The sequence below is a fragment of the Strongylocentrotus purpuratus genome, unplaced genomic scaffold, assembly GCF_000002235.5.
Source record: "Strongylocentrotus purpuratus isolate Spur 01 unplaced genomic scaffold, Spur_5.0 spur5_scaffold_4, whole genome shotgun sequence".
Classification (NCBI taxonomy): domain Eukaryota; kingdom Metazoa; phylum Echinodermata; class Echinoidea; order Camarodonta; family Strongylocentrotidae; genus Strongylocentrotus; species Strongylocentrotus purpuratus.
The window spans coordinates 18,229,125-18,244,570 of NW_022145610.1; the positions used below are offsets into that span (position 1 = coordinate 18,229,125).

A 15,446-nucleotide genomic window follows, 5' to 3' on the forward strand; every position below is an offset into this window, starting at 1 on the left:
GAAGAAGAAGAAGAAGAAGAAGAAGAAGAAGAAGAAGAAGAAGGAGAAGGAGAAGGAGAAGGAGAAGAAGAAGAAGAAGAAGAAGAAGAAGAAGAAGAAGAAGAGCTGGCTCGATTCATTTGTTTTTCTCGCTTTAAAGATACCATAAATAGTTTAGCGATAGCAACTGTCCGAATTCATGTGTTGTTAAGTGGATAAAAACAAGACAAATTTGCGGTAATTTCAATGTCATAATGTAAGTCTGTTATTGTATGGTTACAATTTTGTATACTTATGATTTTCATGTGTCACTAAGTATGAAAAAATAAATACGTATGCTAATTTAATGTGTCCAATTCTGTGCTACAATATTTTTTTACCATGAGTGACGCTCCTGTCGTCATGACCATACCGACCGGTACTCTCTCGCTCCAGCGGAGCCGATGGGTTACACGAAGGTCTTGGGTTGGCCGTGGCTATGGCTAAGTAGAACCGAGGCTCGCGGCGCGAGGCTAGGCTCCTCTAGACAGATAGAGACATTTTGATGTGTTGTAAATCAAAACATATAGGAATGTTGTAATTAAACTGAATTTGCAGCAAAGTCTAACAAAAAATGTTAGTAACTAACAGATAACAGTAACACTAACATTAGTAACAACAGACTCACGCAGAACGTTAGGCTTTACATTTACTTAGCGCTTGCGCAGATCGTTCATCCAATCTCAGCAAATTGCAGACTCATTTTACTAAATTGGCGCCGAAAATTAGGGCCCTTCTTATTCACCTGTATTCACCTGTCTTTTCGCTTGCTTCCATTCACCCAATGTTATAAGATATTTATGCGAGGAGCCTACCATGCAAATATGTGACAGTAGGTGTAGTCTGTTAATGTTATGGTTAACAGCCATGCAATTTACCCTCTATGGATTTCGATCCTTAACATGTTGGTACGAAATGTGTGTCATAGTGCCTGCACTCCTGCAGTGTAATATGAGGTGTTGTGATGCACGATTCCAAATTTTAGTGCACTAATCAAGATCAGAAACATATATATAGCCATAACCATCTTTTTTCTCTCTCTTTTAGGTAATGGTGGTCACCTTTCCTCTATCCTTGTATCTATCGGATAGATCGAGATGGATTTAGTGGACTTGGATCCACTCTCTGCCCGATCGACCTCTTCAGTTGAAGATGGAGCAAGTAGCACCAGGAGCAAGAAATCAAAGACCCTAGCAAGACTCAGGTATTTGTTTATTACATGTTTGTCGTAAAGTGAGATTGCCTTTTCATGGGATAATCAAACTTCGAACTATCTCTGGAAGTATCAGTCTAAGTAGGTTGTAAAAGATTGTTAAAAATTGTATAGGACAGAATATTTTCTTTGTAGCCACTCACATAATCATCGGTGTGAAGGGTTGTGTCTATTTCGGCTTTGGTTGACCTCTTCATGGAAGAAGTAACTGTATCAGAGTAATCTGCTAAGTTCAGGGAATATACTAGCCAATCTATAGAAAACCATAATTTGCGAGTGCTGTCATTGACATTTCATTGATAAAGTTCCTTCAAATACTCTTGTGTTTCTGGATGATCTTTTTATTTTGCTTTTTTTTTAATGCAGAAAATTGAAGAAAACCAACAATTCACTGAGCGACCCGTCCAAGGATGTCTTGGTACCCCACCCACCAGACAGCCAGCAGAGAGATGGTCTGTCTGATAGGAGGTTGTCTAATGGTTTTGTAAATGGTGGATCAGCACTTTCTGATGACCTCACACAGTCCACCAAGACAGGAAGGGACAGAGTCAATGACATCATCACTGGGGATGATAGGGGAAAGGTCACAGGCCTTGACCCTTTGCCATCATCCAACCGACTGGATTGGGGAGAGAAGTCGACCTTGAATTCCTCCCTGTTTTCCTCACCTCTTGACCCCATGAAACCAACGAGACGAGGCCTGGGAGGGCTTGAATCCCTCGCTCCACGAGCAGTGCTGGAACCACTGGAGAAACCAAAGACAAAGTCCCAAATGAAGCCAGAAGAAAACATAGACAGGGTAGGCATTAGAACGAATGGGATTTCAGAGAATGGGATTTTCGAAGTTGAGGAAGCAGCAAAGGAGACATACGATACACCTTCGCAGAGGGGAACTGCATTGAGGATAGATGGTGTTGTGGAGACAGAAACAAGTGATTCGCAACATTTTGGCTCGTTTCCAGACAGAAACTCTATTCAGGAAAATGATGTTGTGAGTTTATCAAGTGTGGAGAAACACCTTCCATCTGAAACAAATCTTGAGACAAAATCTCATGCTCATGAAAGAGAACAAATAAAAGATGTCCTTTCAAAGTCAGGTGACATGTTAGGGGATGATGATGGCGATGCGCTTGATATTTTACCGGATGACGGAGAATCAAGTGATCTAAGAAGTGATGTTGTAGTTTCTAGTGCAATGAAAGAAAGGACAAACATAAGCAGTACATTTAGTGACATGACAAACACTCGTACATTAGCAGCGGAGAACAATGATAGGACTCTGAACAGTAGATTTCAGAATTCACTTGGAAGTGAGGCACAGGATGTGCTTCAAGAACAACAGACAAAGCCAAAAATGAGTGTCACTCTAATAGAGGATGATGATGATGATGATGATGAAAGTGATGATGATGAGTTAATTGTTGTAAGTCCTCTAAAGAACTCTTTCGAAGCTCGAGCAAGCAATGTTCCTCCAAAAAGTGAGGACAATTTGAAAGGGAATGATTTAGACGAGGAGGAGGAGAAAGAAATTGAATTGCCAAATAGAACAGTCCTTGGTGATGAGGATGAGATTCTAAAAGATGATGATAAGGAAGATGAGGAGAAATTGAAGCAATATTTGAAAGACAAACTACAGCACATAGAAGATGATGAAGACAGTGATGCTTTGCGGGCTGCAAGTCCAACCGATTCCTTGAGGGCTGGACGCCTCTCCCCCATAACCAATGCCAGTGCCCCTCCCCCGCTTCCAAGCACCGTCATGTCGCCCTCCTTGCGGACCAGTTACAAGAGAGATGATGACTTGGAGGATAGTTTTGGAAACTCTGAGATGTCAGTACTGAGTGGTGGGTCCATGTCTGAAACCAACAGGTCTATGGCATCCAGCTCACTGCTGCTCAACAAACTAACCAACAAGAGTGCAAGAAAGGGCAACAGGTAAAATCATCTTTATTTATTCATCAGGGCGGCGTCTCACGAAACCATCATAAGTACAAGTTCACCGACATCCCATTGAAATGCGCATATTACGTCTAACGCACGTTTCAATGGGATGTCAGTGAACTTGTACTTATGACAGTTTCATGGAACGCTGCCCAAGTTACTTGATTTTGGGCAAATCCAAACATCCAATCAAGGAACACTCCTGTGTATTTTATTCACCATGTCATTATGTACAAATTTTCAGTAAGGTACAGTACTACCCTTTTTAGTCTTTGGGCAAGGATTTATTACATACATATACACTGTCGTGGTGGAGGTCAAGTGAATATGTCACCGGACTGTGGATCACAAGGTCCGCGGTTCAAGTCCCGCCGGGACACTAATGTCCTTTAGCAAGACATTGATCTACATTTGCCACTCTCCACCCAGGTGTTAAATGGGTACCCGGTAGGATGCAAAAGCTAATGTGCTTTATATTAGCAAGTGTGCGCTTGTAAAAATGATGCCTGGCTGAAATGCTCCCCAGGGAGTGGAGAATGTGCATACATTATGTGTGGGTAAGCCTGAATCGAATGGGGTAATGATATATCTGTAAAGCGCTATAAAAGAAAAACATGTTATCATCATTTTGTATATATATTTATCTAGGAGTTACCTGAGTGGAGGGGTGCGTAATAGCGGATCTCTGTTAGGCAAGGATGAACTGGATTCCCATCTTCCAGAGAGGAGACTACGCATCTTTGTTGCAACGTGGAACATGCATGAAGACAAGGTGAGCTGTAAAGCCCCACTGCTTACTTATAGCTACTTGCGCCCTCTATACAATGCCTAATCAGTGACCATTGGTCCACCATGATCCTCTTTTTCTTATGTTAATTGAGAGCTTATTTGATGAGATAACCACCTGTCAGTGCCCATGCACTTCCTAATTCCTCCTGGCAAACTAGTGCTGTGGGGCTTTAAATGGGATCTGTGTTTTGGGTGGTTTAACATATCACATGTGTTAAAGGTACTATGTCCCATTTGCAGGCCCAAAAAATTAAAAAGTTAAATTCCAACTGCATTTGAAAGATAATACTAATTTAGAACTTACCTAAAAAAGGTGGGGCTTGAAAATGTCTTCAAGTGGGAAAATAACGACTATTAGTTGTCAAATCGACTTTAGGGCTATAGAGCCCAAAAGTAATAGTCTTGATTTTCAGACAATTGTACCGAATGGTCATACGTTTTATGCTGCGCAAAGATTCAATCAGTTTAATCTTGGCCATCACAAGAAGTGGGTTATTGATGTAGATAAATGCTCATGTACCCTTTACAACTCTTTTCATGTATGTTATTACCAAAGAAGAAAAAAAGCCAGTCAGTCACTCAATAGTGTCTGACAGTGAAGTCTAGCAAGTAAACGGGTTTCCTTGCATAATTTGAATATGAGGACACTGCTAACGTTTAAATTCCACAGATAGGACATACATGACATATTCATAATCCCTGCAAAGTTCTACAGCATTTGAGGATGGCTGAAAAAGGGACATAGTACCTTTAAGACAATATTTGTTTCCCGTTTGCGAAATGCTTTGCTTCTTTTGTTTTTGAATAGATTGGTAATACATGCATACTCATGCTTTCTTTAATAGCAGTCAGGTAAAACAAACAAACAAACATAAACAAAAGCATAACACTATCTGAGGAGCAACAAACCAGTTTGTGATTCTCCTTACAGGGACTGGGGGAAATTAATTAGCAGAGCTCTGTCAGCACTGATCTCCTCAATAATTTGTATAATTTAACATAGAGTTTATGCCTTTCTGGCCCTGAGCAGATGATCAGATGATACTTAAAATGGCTTTTAATTGTTGCACATTATTTACAAACACAAACAAACAAGTAAACAAATGAGTAAACAAAAACAATTTTTGTTTTCTTTCATCAAATTGTTATTGCAGGAAATACCTGAGAACCTGGATGATCTTCTTCTTCCTGAAGACATTGAGTACATGCAGGATGTCTATGTTATAGGCACACAGGAATCATCTCCTGATATGTGAGTTTGAATGCAATCATTCATTCATTCAACCATTCATTCATTCATTCATTCATTCATTCAACCATTCATTTATTCATTCATTCCATCATTCATTCATGCAATCAATCTTTCATTCATTCCATCAGTCATTCATCATTCCATCATTCATCCAATCATTCACACACAAATTCATTCATTCATTCATTCATTCCATCATTTATTCATTCATTTATGCACACATTCATTCATTCATCCATGCACACATTCATTCATTCATCCAATCATTCACTCACACATTCATTCATTCATTCAACCATCTATTCATTCATTCATTCATTCAACCATCTATTCATTCATTCATTCAACCATCTATTCATTCATTTATTCCACCATTCATTCATTCATTCCATCATTCATTTCATCTATCATTTATTCATCCAATCATTTAATCACACATTCACTCATTCATTCATTCATTCATTCCATCAATCATTCAAGCCCACATTCATACATTCATGCACACATTCATTCATTCATCCAATCATTCAATCACTCATTCATTCATTTATTACTATTAAAAAAAAAATCAATGGTCACACTGAATTATGGCATGGCCAAAAGTAAACATGTTGTAGATGGAGCCAAGAAATAGCAAAAGCTATTCAATGCTGCTATTTGCAATTGTTATCGGGCTAATTATATCGGGTATTAGAATTAGTGGGCTACTTTGAAAATTTGGGCTAATGAAGATGGGTCTATTTGAACATTGTGATTTTTGTATATTTTTTTATTGATATGTTTTATTGCTTCAATTTAACATTTAACAATATGCTTTAAAAAAAAACTATAACAGCCATTACTATATAATATGCATACAAATTCACAAAGATTCTCTTATATTACACCACAGTAGGGCCATGCATCTCAGATTTAAACATTGTTAAATGATGCCTTTAATAAGTCTGTCATGTTCTGCAATTCCTAAACAAATATTCAAACATTCTGATTGTTCCTTCCTTGATAGAGCTGAATGGGAGATTCGTCTGCAGGAAACCCTAGGACCGTCCCATGTTCTGCTTCACTCAGCAGCTCATGGTGTCCTGCAATGCGTGGTCTTCATCAGGAGGGACCTCATCTGGTTCTGCTCACGTAAGTGTCAATCGTGTCATCAGGGGAGTGTTTCTCAAAGATCCTCAGTTGAACTTAACTCTCTAAGTTGGACTTGAACATTATGGAGAGCCATTTGTAGCCGTAATATTAAAGATATTCAAGAGTGAAAACTTTTCACAAACTCCATAATTGTTAAGAGTTAAGTTCGAATTTGTGAAATAACCCCCAGTTGTCTAGTTGATAAGCTACTGGACTATGGATTACAAGGTACAGGGTGTGATTCCCTGCCACAGTACTAATGTCCTTGACAACACATTAATCTGCAATTGCCGCACTTGATCTCGGTGAAGCGATTGGGTATCTGGCAGAAATGAATTTCTTCTTTAAAATGCTATTGAGTGTCATAATGGCAGCATTGCTAAAGACAGGATAACAGCAGTGGAGTACCAAGAAAGTTGAGTCTGATAGACATGAGTGCTATACAAATAATACACAGCAGTGAGGGCATTAGTAAGAATTACCTACACAAGGTACCTTTGGACTGTTTTGAAGGTCCGAGTGTGGGTAATTTTACTAATGCCTGAACAAAATGCTTTGTATTATTTGTTTTATGTTTTATTTGTTTTATAAAATGTTTTATAACATGATTCTACTAATGACAGGTCATTAGAAATGGATAATGACTGGTCATTATCCAAATTACGCGTTAGGCAAAATAAAGGCCTGGTCACGTGTACGCTCTTAACCAATCATTTGATTAGGATCCACCTCATCATCATATAATATGCAATAACCCACTGTTATTATCTTATTTCTGTGTTTGTTTTCTTGACAGCTGTGGAAGAATCAAGAGTGTCAACACGACCAGGGTCAATGATCAAAACAAAGGTTGGTTTATTACTTACCCCATTGGAATCCTATCATTTTTATTAAATTTTTTATCATTTTTATGGTCAAAATTCATGGGTACCTGTTTTCTTACCCTCATGTTTTTGCAAGAAGTATGATGGAAATGAAATGGGTTGTGAAGTGGCATGTATATGGATAATAATTATTCTGAAACAATGAGTGATTCATCTTTCAAATTGCTCTCCTTTTTTCTCCATTTGTCTTACTACAGGGTGCAATAGCTGTCAGCTTCAATTTCTTTGGGACATCATTCATCTTCATCGTATCACACTTTACGTGTAAGTATCAGATACTCATCATGGAGTCAGTTTGTTCAGGGATATGACCCAAAGTAATAGGCAGCCCAAGAGCATATCGAGGGGTCAGTGACACAAAGACGTAACTCCATTTTGGCCATTTTGAGAAAAAGTGGTTTATGTGATACTGATCACTTAATAGGGTCTTAAGGAGTTAAGTCTATGTTTCGCTAGCCATTGACTTCGATGGAGTGTTGGGTGGAGTTAAGTCTTTGTGTTTCCTGAAAAGCCCACATTTTTCTGAACATTTTGATATCAAATACTAATTTTGGCAAAATATGGAGTTACGTCTTTGTGTCATTGAACCCTCGATATGACATTAACAATAGGGCAAGTCCAAGCTATAGTGTCTGATATGTCGGAGCTTCACGTTATTCAAAAGAATGGTTTGGAAAATCTTGCACTGGCTGGAAGAATAGAGGGGAGGAGGAGTAGGGGTAGAAGGAGGGTTTTCTGGATGAGTAGCTTAAGGAGCTAGAGTGGGATTTCTGAAAGTGGAATTGATCTTGGGGAGAATGAATTACTTCATAGAATATGGGACAGAGAGTTGTGGCATTCCATGGTCACCAACGTCTAAGGACATGGCACGTAAAGAAGAAGAAGATTTCACAGGACCCTGATTCATTGAGTGATTTCAAGTTGGGTGTATAAGGCTGGTGTTAGTGTTTAATAAACACTAACACCAGCCTAAACACCGAAATGGAAATCAGCTGGTGTTAAGGCTTTGACCTCTGAATATCGTCAACTTCCGGTAGCTAGTGTTATCGATTTTGCAAAATTGTCTTCTGCTGAACCGACCTTTGTGGCTGGTGTTAATATTTTACGTACAAATGTCCTATTCACTAACACTAGCCCCTAGGGATTAAGCAAATGTTGATTTCCAGTTCGGTGTTAGTGTTGTACCCGCACACAGTCAACGCACGAACGACGCCAATTTATTGTCTGACGATCAAATAAAAATATGTGAAACAGGTAATTCATATATTCTTTCGTGTAAAATTAGTTATTTTCTAAGACCAGAGAAATAGGTGTAAATTTATTTTGTACTTTTCTTGATATCTTTAGTTTTGATGAACTATTTTTAAATCATCGTCGTAAAATCAAGTATGTGGTGACGTCATGGCTGGTGTTAAGCTATCGATTTTGATATCGGTATCGGGCTCTTAATTTCATCAGCAAATTCTCCGCTCGATTTAAGAGCTCTTGACTGCTACACTAACACTAACACTAACACCAAACTTGAAATCACCCAATGTCTTTTATTTTCTCTGTGTAATACAGCTGGGGATGAGAACATGAAGGAGAGGCTGCTGGATTATGAGAAGATCTTGAAAGGCATCAGTCTACCCGAGAAAGTACCCCCAACCAGGAAGTTCAATGTACTTACAAGTAAGACAATCTACTTCCTTGTTCCAGTAAGACATGTACGGAAGCACAGTTTATGAAGCAGACAAAGTTTGACAATACAGTCAAACATGCTTTAACCTGTTTTATATCTACACAGACTTGTTTACTTGAATATTTTTAGACCTTCACTTATCAGGCTTCCATGTTAATGAATACACACAAAAAAATTATGAAAACAAAGGGCAAATACTGTTTCCAATTGTTTTGTACATAGATTACAAGAGGTACAATATTCTGATGCGACATGAGCTACTGAAAGTTCATGATTTTTTATTGAGTCATTGCATTGATGTTTATTATTATTATTATAAATAGTTTGTTTTATTGAAAATCATCTCGCAGCCCGAAGGCTGAATTGTCAGTTACTTTTTTACAATATGATAAAAAAACATTAAGATACAATAAATACATGTGAAATCAAACGTTACATGATATGAATTAAAAATTTGTTCAAGATCATAACTAAAATATAAAATATAAAGATATATAAACTGTCAAACTGTTAACCAATTCAAACTTGTCTTAAAACACATTCATTCAAAATTGCTTTTGATGATTAACTTACTCTGTTCACATTGATGTGTATTTCATATGTATTGTTATGTGTACCGGTAGGTTTATTTGCACTTTTTTGTTTTGTTATGCCTCCGCCACCGAAGGTGGTGCCGGAGGCATCATGTTTTCTGGTTGTCCGTCCGTACGTCCGTACGTCCGTCCGTCCGTACGTCCGTACGTCCGTCCCGTTTGACCGTTATCACAATATCTCAAGAACCATTTAAGATTTCAACTTAAGACTCGGGAATAGTATTTATCACCATAGGAAGACGATCTGATTAGATTTTGGAGTACGTAGGTCAAAGGTCACAGGTCACAGAGGTCAACTTATGAAATTCCTTGTATTGAGTTTGTTAGCGCGATATCTCAAGAACCATTTGAGATTTAAACTTCAAACTTAAGGATAGTATGTATCACCATAGGAAGACGATCTGATTAGATTTTGGAGCACGTATGTCAAAGGTCAAGGGTCACAGGTCAACTTATGAAATTCCATACATTGAGATTGTTATCATGATATCTCAAGAACCACTGGAGATTTAAACTTCAAACTTAGTGATAGTGTGTATCACCATAGGAAGACAATCTGATTACATTTTGGAGCACGTAGGTCAAAGGTCAAGGGTCATAGAGGTCAACTTATGAAATTCCATACATTGAGATTGTTATCATGATATCTCAAGAACCACTGGAGATGTAAAAACTTCAAACTTAAGGATAGTATGTATCACCATAGGAAGACGATCTGATTAGATTTTGGAGCACGTAGGTCAAAGGTCAAGGGTCACAGAGGTCAACTTATGAAATTCCATACATTGAGATTGTTATCATGATATCTCAAGAACCACTGGAGATTTAAACTCCAAACTTGTTTAAATTGCTCTATGGCGGAGGCATCATTTTCGACTGCGCGCAGTCAAAATTCCATCTAGTTTAATATGTTATTGTTTATCAGTCTATTTTGTTTGTTATAGCGCTTAGAGACTTTGGTGGTAAGCGCTTGATAAGCAATGTTTTTATTATTATTTATTATTATTTTGTGTATAGGTGATGTGACAACTCGCTTTGACTGTGTGTTCTGGTGTGGGGACTTCAATTTCCGGTTGGCAGAGAACAAGGCCCGGATAGAAGGCTGGATAGATCAGCTTAGAAGAGGCAATAAAGATGATTACGATATCCTGCTGCAGTATGATCAACTCAATAAAGCAATGCAAAGAAGTAAGATAAATTCTCTCTCTCTCTCTCTCTCTCTCTCTCTCTCTCTTTAAAAGTAGTTCTTTCTCAACCCCTGCCTACTTCCCTTTGTCTTTCTCTTTCTCTCTGTCTTTCTCTTTCTCTCTATTCTTCTGTCTCTCCCCCTTCTCCTACCTCTCTTTAGTTTCTCTCTCCCTCTCTGACTCTTCTATGTTTTCCTGGCTCGCTTCCTTTCTTTATAATCACCTTCTCCCCCCCCCCCCTTCTCCTTATTCTTTTTCGTCTCTCTCTCTCTCTCTGTCTCTCTGTCTCTCTCCCTTCTCCTACCTCTCTTTGGTTTCTCCCTCTTTCTCTGACTCCTCTATGTTTTTCTGGCTCTCTTCCTTTCTTCATAATCACTCCCCCCCCCCTCTCTCTCTCTCTTTCTTTCTTCTCCTTGTGTATTTATTATGTTTATACAAACATAGAATTTGTATGCAGATATATGTTATTGGATTGTTTGTGGATATTAGTTACTCAAAATACAAATAAGGAACTCCCTGTTTAAAAAGAATGAAAATACTTCAAGCACCCATTATAAGATCAGGCTTCAAAACTGCCATGCAGAGTCTGTCCAAACTGAAAGGATTGTACTCCATGCCAAATTTATCTTGCGTTTGGTTGCTACACATGTGATACAACTCTAGTAGGAAAGCTGTATAGATCACATTAACATTGTCTTTATAAAATCACTGTGCTTTTATTGTTACTGTGGTAGTCTTTGCATGTTAAGTTGGACTGCATTTTACACTCTAATCTTGTGAGTTTGCAAACTCACGATAACCAGTTTCATGTTCCTCTTTACTCAGATGAAATATTTCAGGGCTTCCATGAAGGGAAAATTGACTTTCTGCCAACTTACAAGTTTGATATTGGAGAGGACATATACGATACATCCGCCAAGGCCAGAGTTCCTTCTTACACAGTAAGATCATTTGATATAATTATAGTCTTTATATTTCTCTTTCTAATAAATACCAACCTTGAAATGCAAGCTGCCTTGGTTAAAGGCAAAAATTCCCTGCCTTCATTAGCCCCAGATGACCTGTTTATTCTTTTTTTTAAAACCCAAGTGCAGAACATGCACAGGAAGGAAGGACATGATTTTAAAATTTGTGTACAAAAGACAGAAGCAGAGCCATGTGTTCAGGAAATCACAATGTGTCACTACAAATAAGCCAAAATAGCAAAGTGTTTCATAGACCAGATCAATGACAAATGACAAAAATCAGTGACAAATCTGCTGATAACCAATCAGAAGCAAGGATTTCAGAAGCTTATTAATAAAAACTACCATTGGTCACTGATGACAAGTTTTGTGCAAAGCACCCCCCCCCCCCCTCCAGGCCAACTGGATTTAATGGGTTGAAGTAGTTTCTCAAGTGCAGTGGGGGAATAGCTTTTCACTGTGAATAATTGGGCTTCTTGTGTTCAATGCTAATTTCTCTGTATCAGAACTTTACTGTATTTTATAAATGTAGAACATATCTTGTTAATTTACTGCTACATTTGCCTTGAGTGTTTTGCATAATGGCGATATGGCTTTAGAAATACTCATTATTATGGTATTGTAATAATCATTATTATTGTTGTGGCATATTTATTGATAGTTGTAAAACGGCCATCAACCTGACTTTAAGAAATAAGATAAAAATGCATACAAATTGTATGAAAAAGTATATCAGTAAAAAATAAAGTATTACAAGGAAAGCAAATTAACATGGTGAGGTGATTTTCTTCAATACACAGTGTGATGGTATTTTGATTTTGCTCTTGTTTTTTTGTTTGTGTCATACAGGATCGGGTATTGTATAAGAGTCGCAAAGTTTCAGACATCTCATTAATTCACTACAGCAGCTGTGAGGAGATCAAGACGTCGGATCATCGACCGGTCTATGCCCTCTTTGAGGCTGGGGTCAGACCTGGAAAAGACAAGTAAGATATCGAGGGGCCATGCAGTGACACATAGACGTATAACTCCAATTTGGCACATTTTGAGTAAAAGTGGTTTATGTGTCACTGAGCACTTGGGCCTTGAGGAGTTAAGTCTATGTTTCACTAGTCATTGATTTCAATGGGGACGTTGGGTGGGGTTAAGTCAATGTTTCACTAGCCCTTGACTTCAATGGGGTGTTGGGTAGAGTTACGTCTTTGTGTTTCCTGGAAAGCCCACATTTTTCTGAACATTTTGATATCAAATACTCTTTATTTTCCAATTTCCTGTAAAATGTCCTCATTATTTTCAATTCTGTTTCATGCTTATGTGTATGAATCTATTTGTTACCGGGTAGTACAAATTCTTCCTTTCTTGCAGCTCAACTATGGGAGGAGGCATGTTCGTTCGTGAAGTCTACATAGAAGGTATGTTCTTGAAACACTTTAGGAAATAAGTTTGTTAATACCAAAGTACGCAGAAGATTATCATAAGTGGTTTTTTGCATTTTTATAGTAAGAAAAGCACAAGATTTGCTTTCGAATATACCTTCTTCACAGGTGATCTAACATTCACTCCAGCGACGAATTGCTCCGGGTTTTATTTTGTCAATGGTATAGGGTTAGGTTTAGGCTTTCAATTGGACTTTAGATTTAGGTGTAGGGTTAGGTATAGCATGAGGGATAGTTTCATCTCCATGGTTGAAGTTAGATATTGTTTTAGTGTAGGATATTGACCAGAGAGCAATTGTTGTAGGAGCACCCCTTTAATTCGTTTTTCTGGGTAAATTTCCTAGTGATAATTGTCCTAGTGGTAGTTGTCCTAGGGATAGTGGTCCTTATTATTATTATTGTAGGGGGAGCTGTTCTCGGGTAGTTTAGTCATAGGGGTAAAGGGGTAGTTTTCCTAGATTCGTCCTAGGGGTCATTGTCCTAGTAGTAAATTTCTTAGAGGAAGTTTTCCTAGTGGAGATTGTCCTAGTGGTAGTTGTCCTAGTGTAATTTTCCTACAGGAAATTGTCCTAGTGGTAAACGTCCTAGAGGAAGTTGTCCTGGTGGAAATTGTCCTAGTGGTAATTGTTCTAGTGGTCCTAGGGATAGTGGTCCTAGGGATAGTTGTCCTGCAGGTTATTATTGTAGGGGGAGCTTTTCTCGTGGTAGTTTTCATAAATCTGTCATAGTGGTAAAGGGGTAGTTTTCGTAGATTCGTCCTAGGGGTCATTGTCCTAGTTGTAATTGTCCTAGTGGAAGTTGTCCTAGTGGTAGTTTCCCTAGTTGTAATTATCCTAGTGGTAGTTGTCCTAGAGGAAGTTTTCCCAGTGGTGATTGTCATAGTGGTAGTTGTCCTAGTAGTAATTTTACTACAGGAAATTGTCTTATAGGAAGCTGTCCTAGTGGTATATGTCCGAGAGGAAGTTGTCCTAGTGGTAGTTTTCCGAGAGGAAGTTGACCTAGTGGTAGTTGTCCTAGTGGTAATTTTCCTTCAGGAAATTGTCTTAGAGGAAGTTGTAAGTTGTCCTTGTGATAAACGTCCTAGAGGAAGTTGTTCTGGTGGAAATTGTCCTAGTGGTAATTTTCCTAGTGGTAATTTTTTTAGTGGTGATTGTCCTAGTGGGGATTGTCGTAGTGGTGATTGTCCTAGTGGGGATTGTCGTAGTGGTAATTGTCCTAGTGGTGATTGTAGTAGTGGTAATTGTCCTAGTGGTGCTTGTCCTAGTGGTAGGTTTCCTAGAAGTAGTATCCTTGGGGGTGATAGTCCAAGAGATAATTATTGAATGTGGACATATGTAATTTCTCAAAATGTTGCATAATTGCCAGCGATCCTAATAATTTACTGGTATTTATTGATCTCTTGTTTTCCTGCAGGTATCAAGAGGAGAGTGGCCAAGTCTGGCATGTCCAAGAGAACACAAGCTGCTGGGAGTTCTGTCTGCTCTGTCATGTGATCATCAGGTATCTATCAGGTGACTCATGCATGTGACATGTCATGTGATATTTTGCCATCATGGTAGGATAAGATGTACTAGTGTGAGCTAGGGTACTGTGTTTTTTTTTGTCATTCATGATTGTCTTCAACACTGTTGACAACTCCAGTTTTGACAAGAATGGGGACAAAATTCTTCCAGCAGCTCCTGCGAGTTCTTGCTTTAGATTTAAAAAAAAATAATAATAATAATATCAATTTAGAAATAGGAGGGATTTGAATAAGCTGCCCATTCTCATCATGCATATGTGATCATTCAAATTCATTTATGATTATAATATATATACAGTCAAACCTGTCTATAGCGACCGCCCTAGGGAAACACAAAAAGTGGACTTTGTAGACAGGTTCTTTTAGTACATGTTTCAATGAGAAACCATTTTCAAGGGAATCATAAAAAGTGGTCTTTGTAGACAGGTGGTCACTAAAGCAGGTTTGACTGTACTACACTTCATTACATCATGGACATGAATGAGTGAAACATTGATATAACAGTATCTCACAGATGTCACATTAGGTTTTGCCTCTTTTTTTTTAAATGTAGACAAATATTTGGATATTGGCACAAATGATATATTTCAACTGAAATATTTTGCAATTGTGTCTCTGGTATGTTTTACTGCTGTATCAAAAGCATTATCAAAATCGTAGACATTCTTTCTTAATTATGAGGTTATTCATTCATTTCAATTGAATAGTAGTTGTACAAAATTATATTTGATACGTGCAATGATTGTACATTGATGGAATGTAACTGTAATCAAAATATAAAAGTGTTCTGTGATCATCGCCAAGAAATAATTGTGTGAATTAAAATACTTTTCA

At 38.1% G+C, this 15,446-nt stretch overlaps 2 protein-coding genes across 2 annotated transcripts; both read left to right on the forward strand.

The window, feature by feature from the left end:
* Nucleotides 1-122: 122 nt before the first annotated feature.
* LOC105437790 lies at nt 123-2,545 on the forward strand. Its single transcript, XM_030997203.1, has 4 exons — nt 123-235; nt 1,066-1,222; nt 1,598-2,478; nt 2,529-2,545. The coding sequence occupies exons 2-4, from the start codon at nt 1,116-1,118 to the stop codon at nt 2,543-2,545; spliced, it is 1,005 nt and encodes a 334-aa protein (XP_030853063.1). The 5' UTR covers nt 123-235; nt 1,066-1,115.
* LOC115929246 (phosphatidylinositol polyphosphate 5-phosphatase type IV-like) lies at nt 2,504-14,963 on the forward strand. The gene is made up of 12 exons (XM_030997873.1): nt 2,504-3,166; nt 3,821-3,944; nt 5,116-5,213; nt 6,220-6,344; nt 7,141-7,193; nt 7,426-7,492; nt 8,792-8,899; nt 10,520-10,690; nt 11,515-11,630; nt 12,504-12,640; nt 13,020-13,066; nt 14,504-14,963. The coding sequence occupies exons 1-12, from the start codon at nt 2,586-2,588 to the stop codon at nt 14,581-14,583; spliced, it is 1,707 nt and encodes a 568-aa protein (XP_030853733.1). The 5' UTR covers nt 2,504-2,585; the 3' UTR covers nt 14,584-14,963.
* Nucleotides 14,964-15,446: the final 483 nt, after the last annotated feature.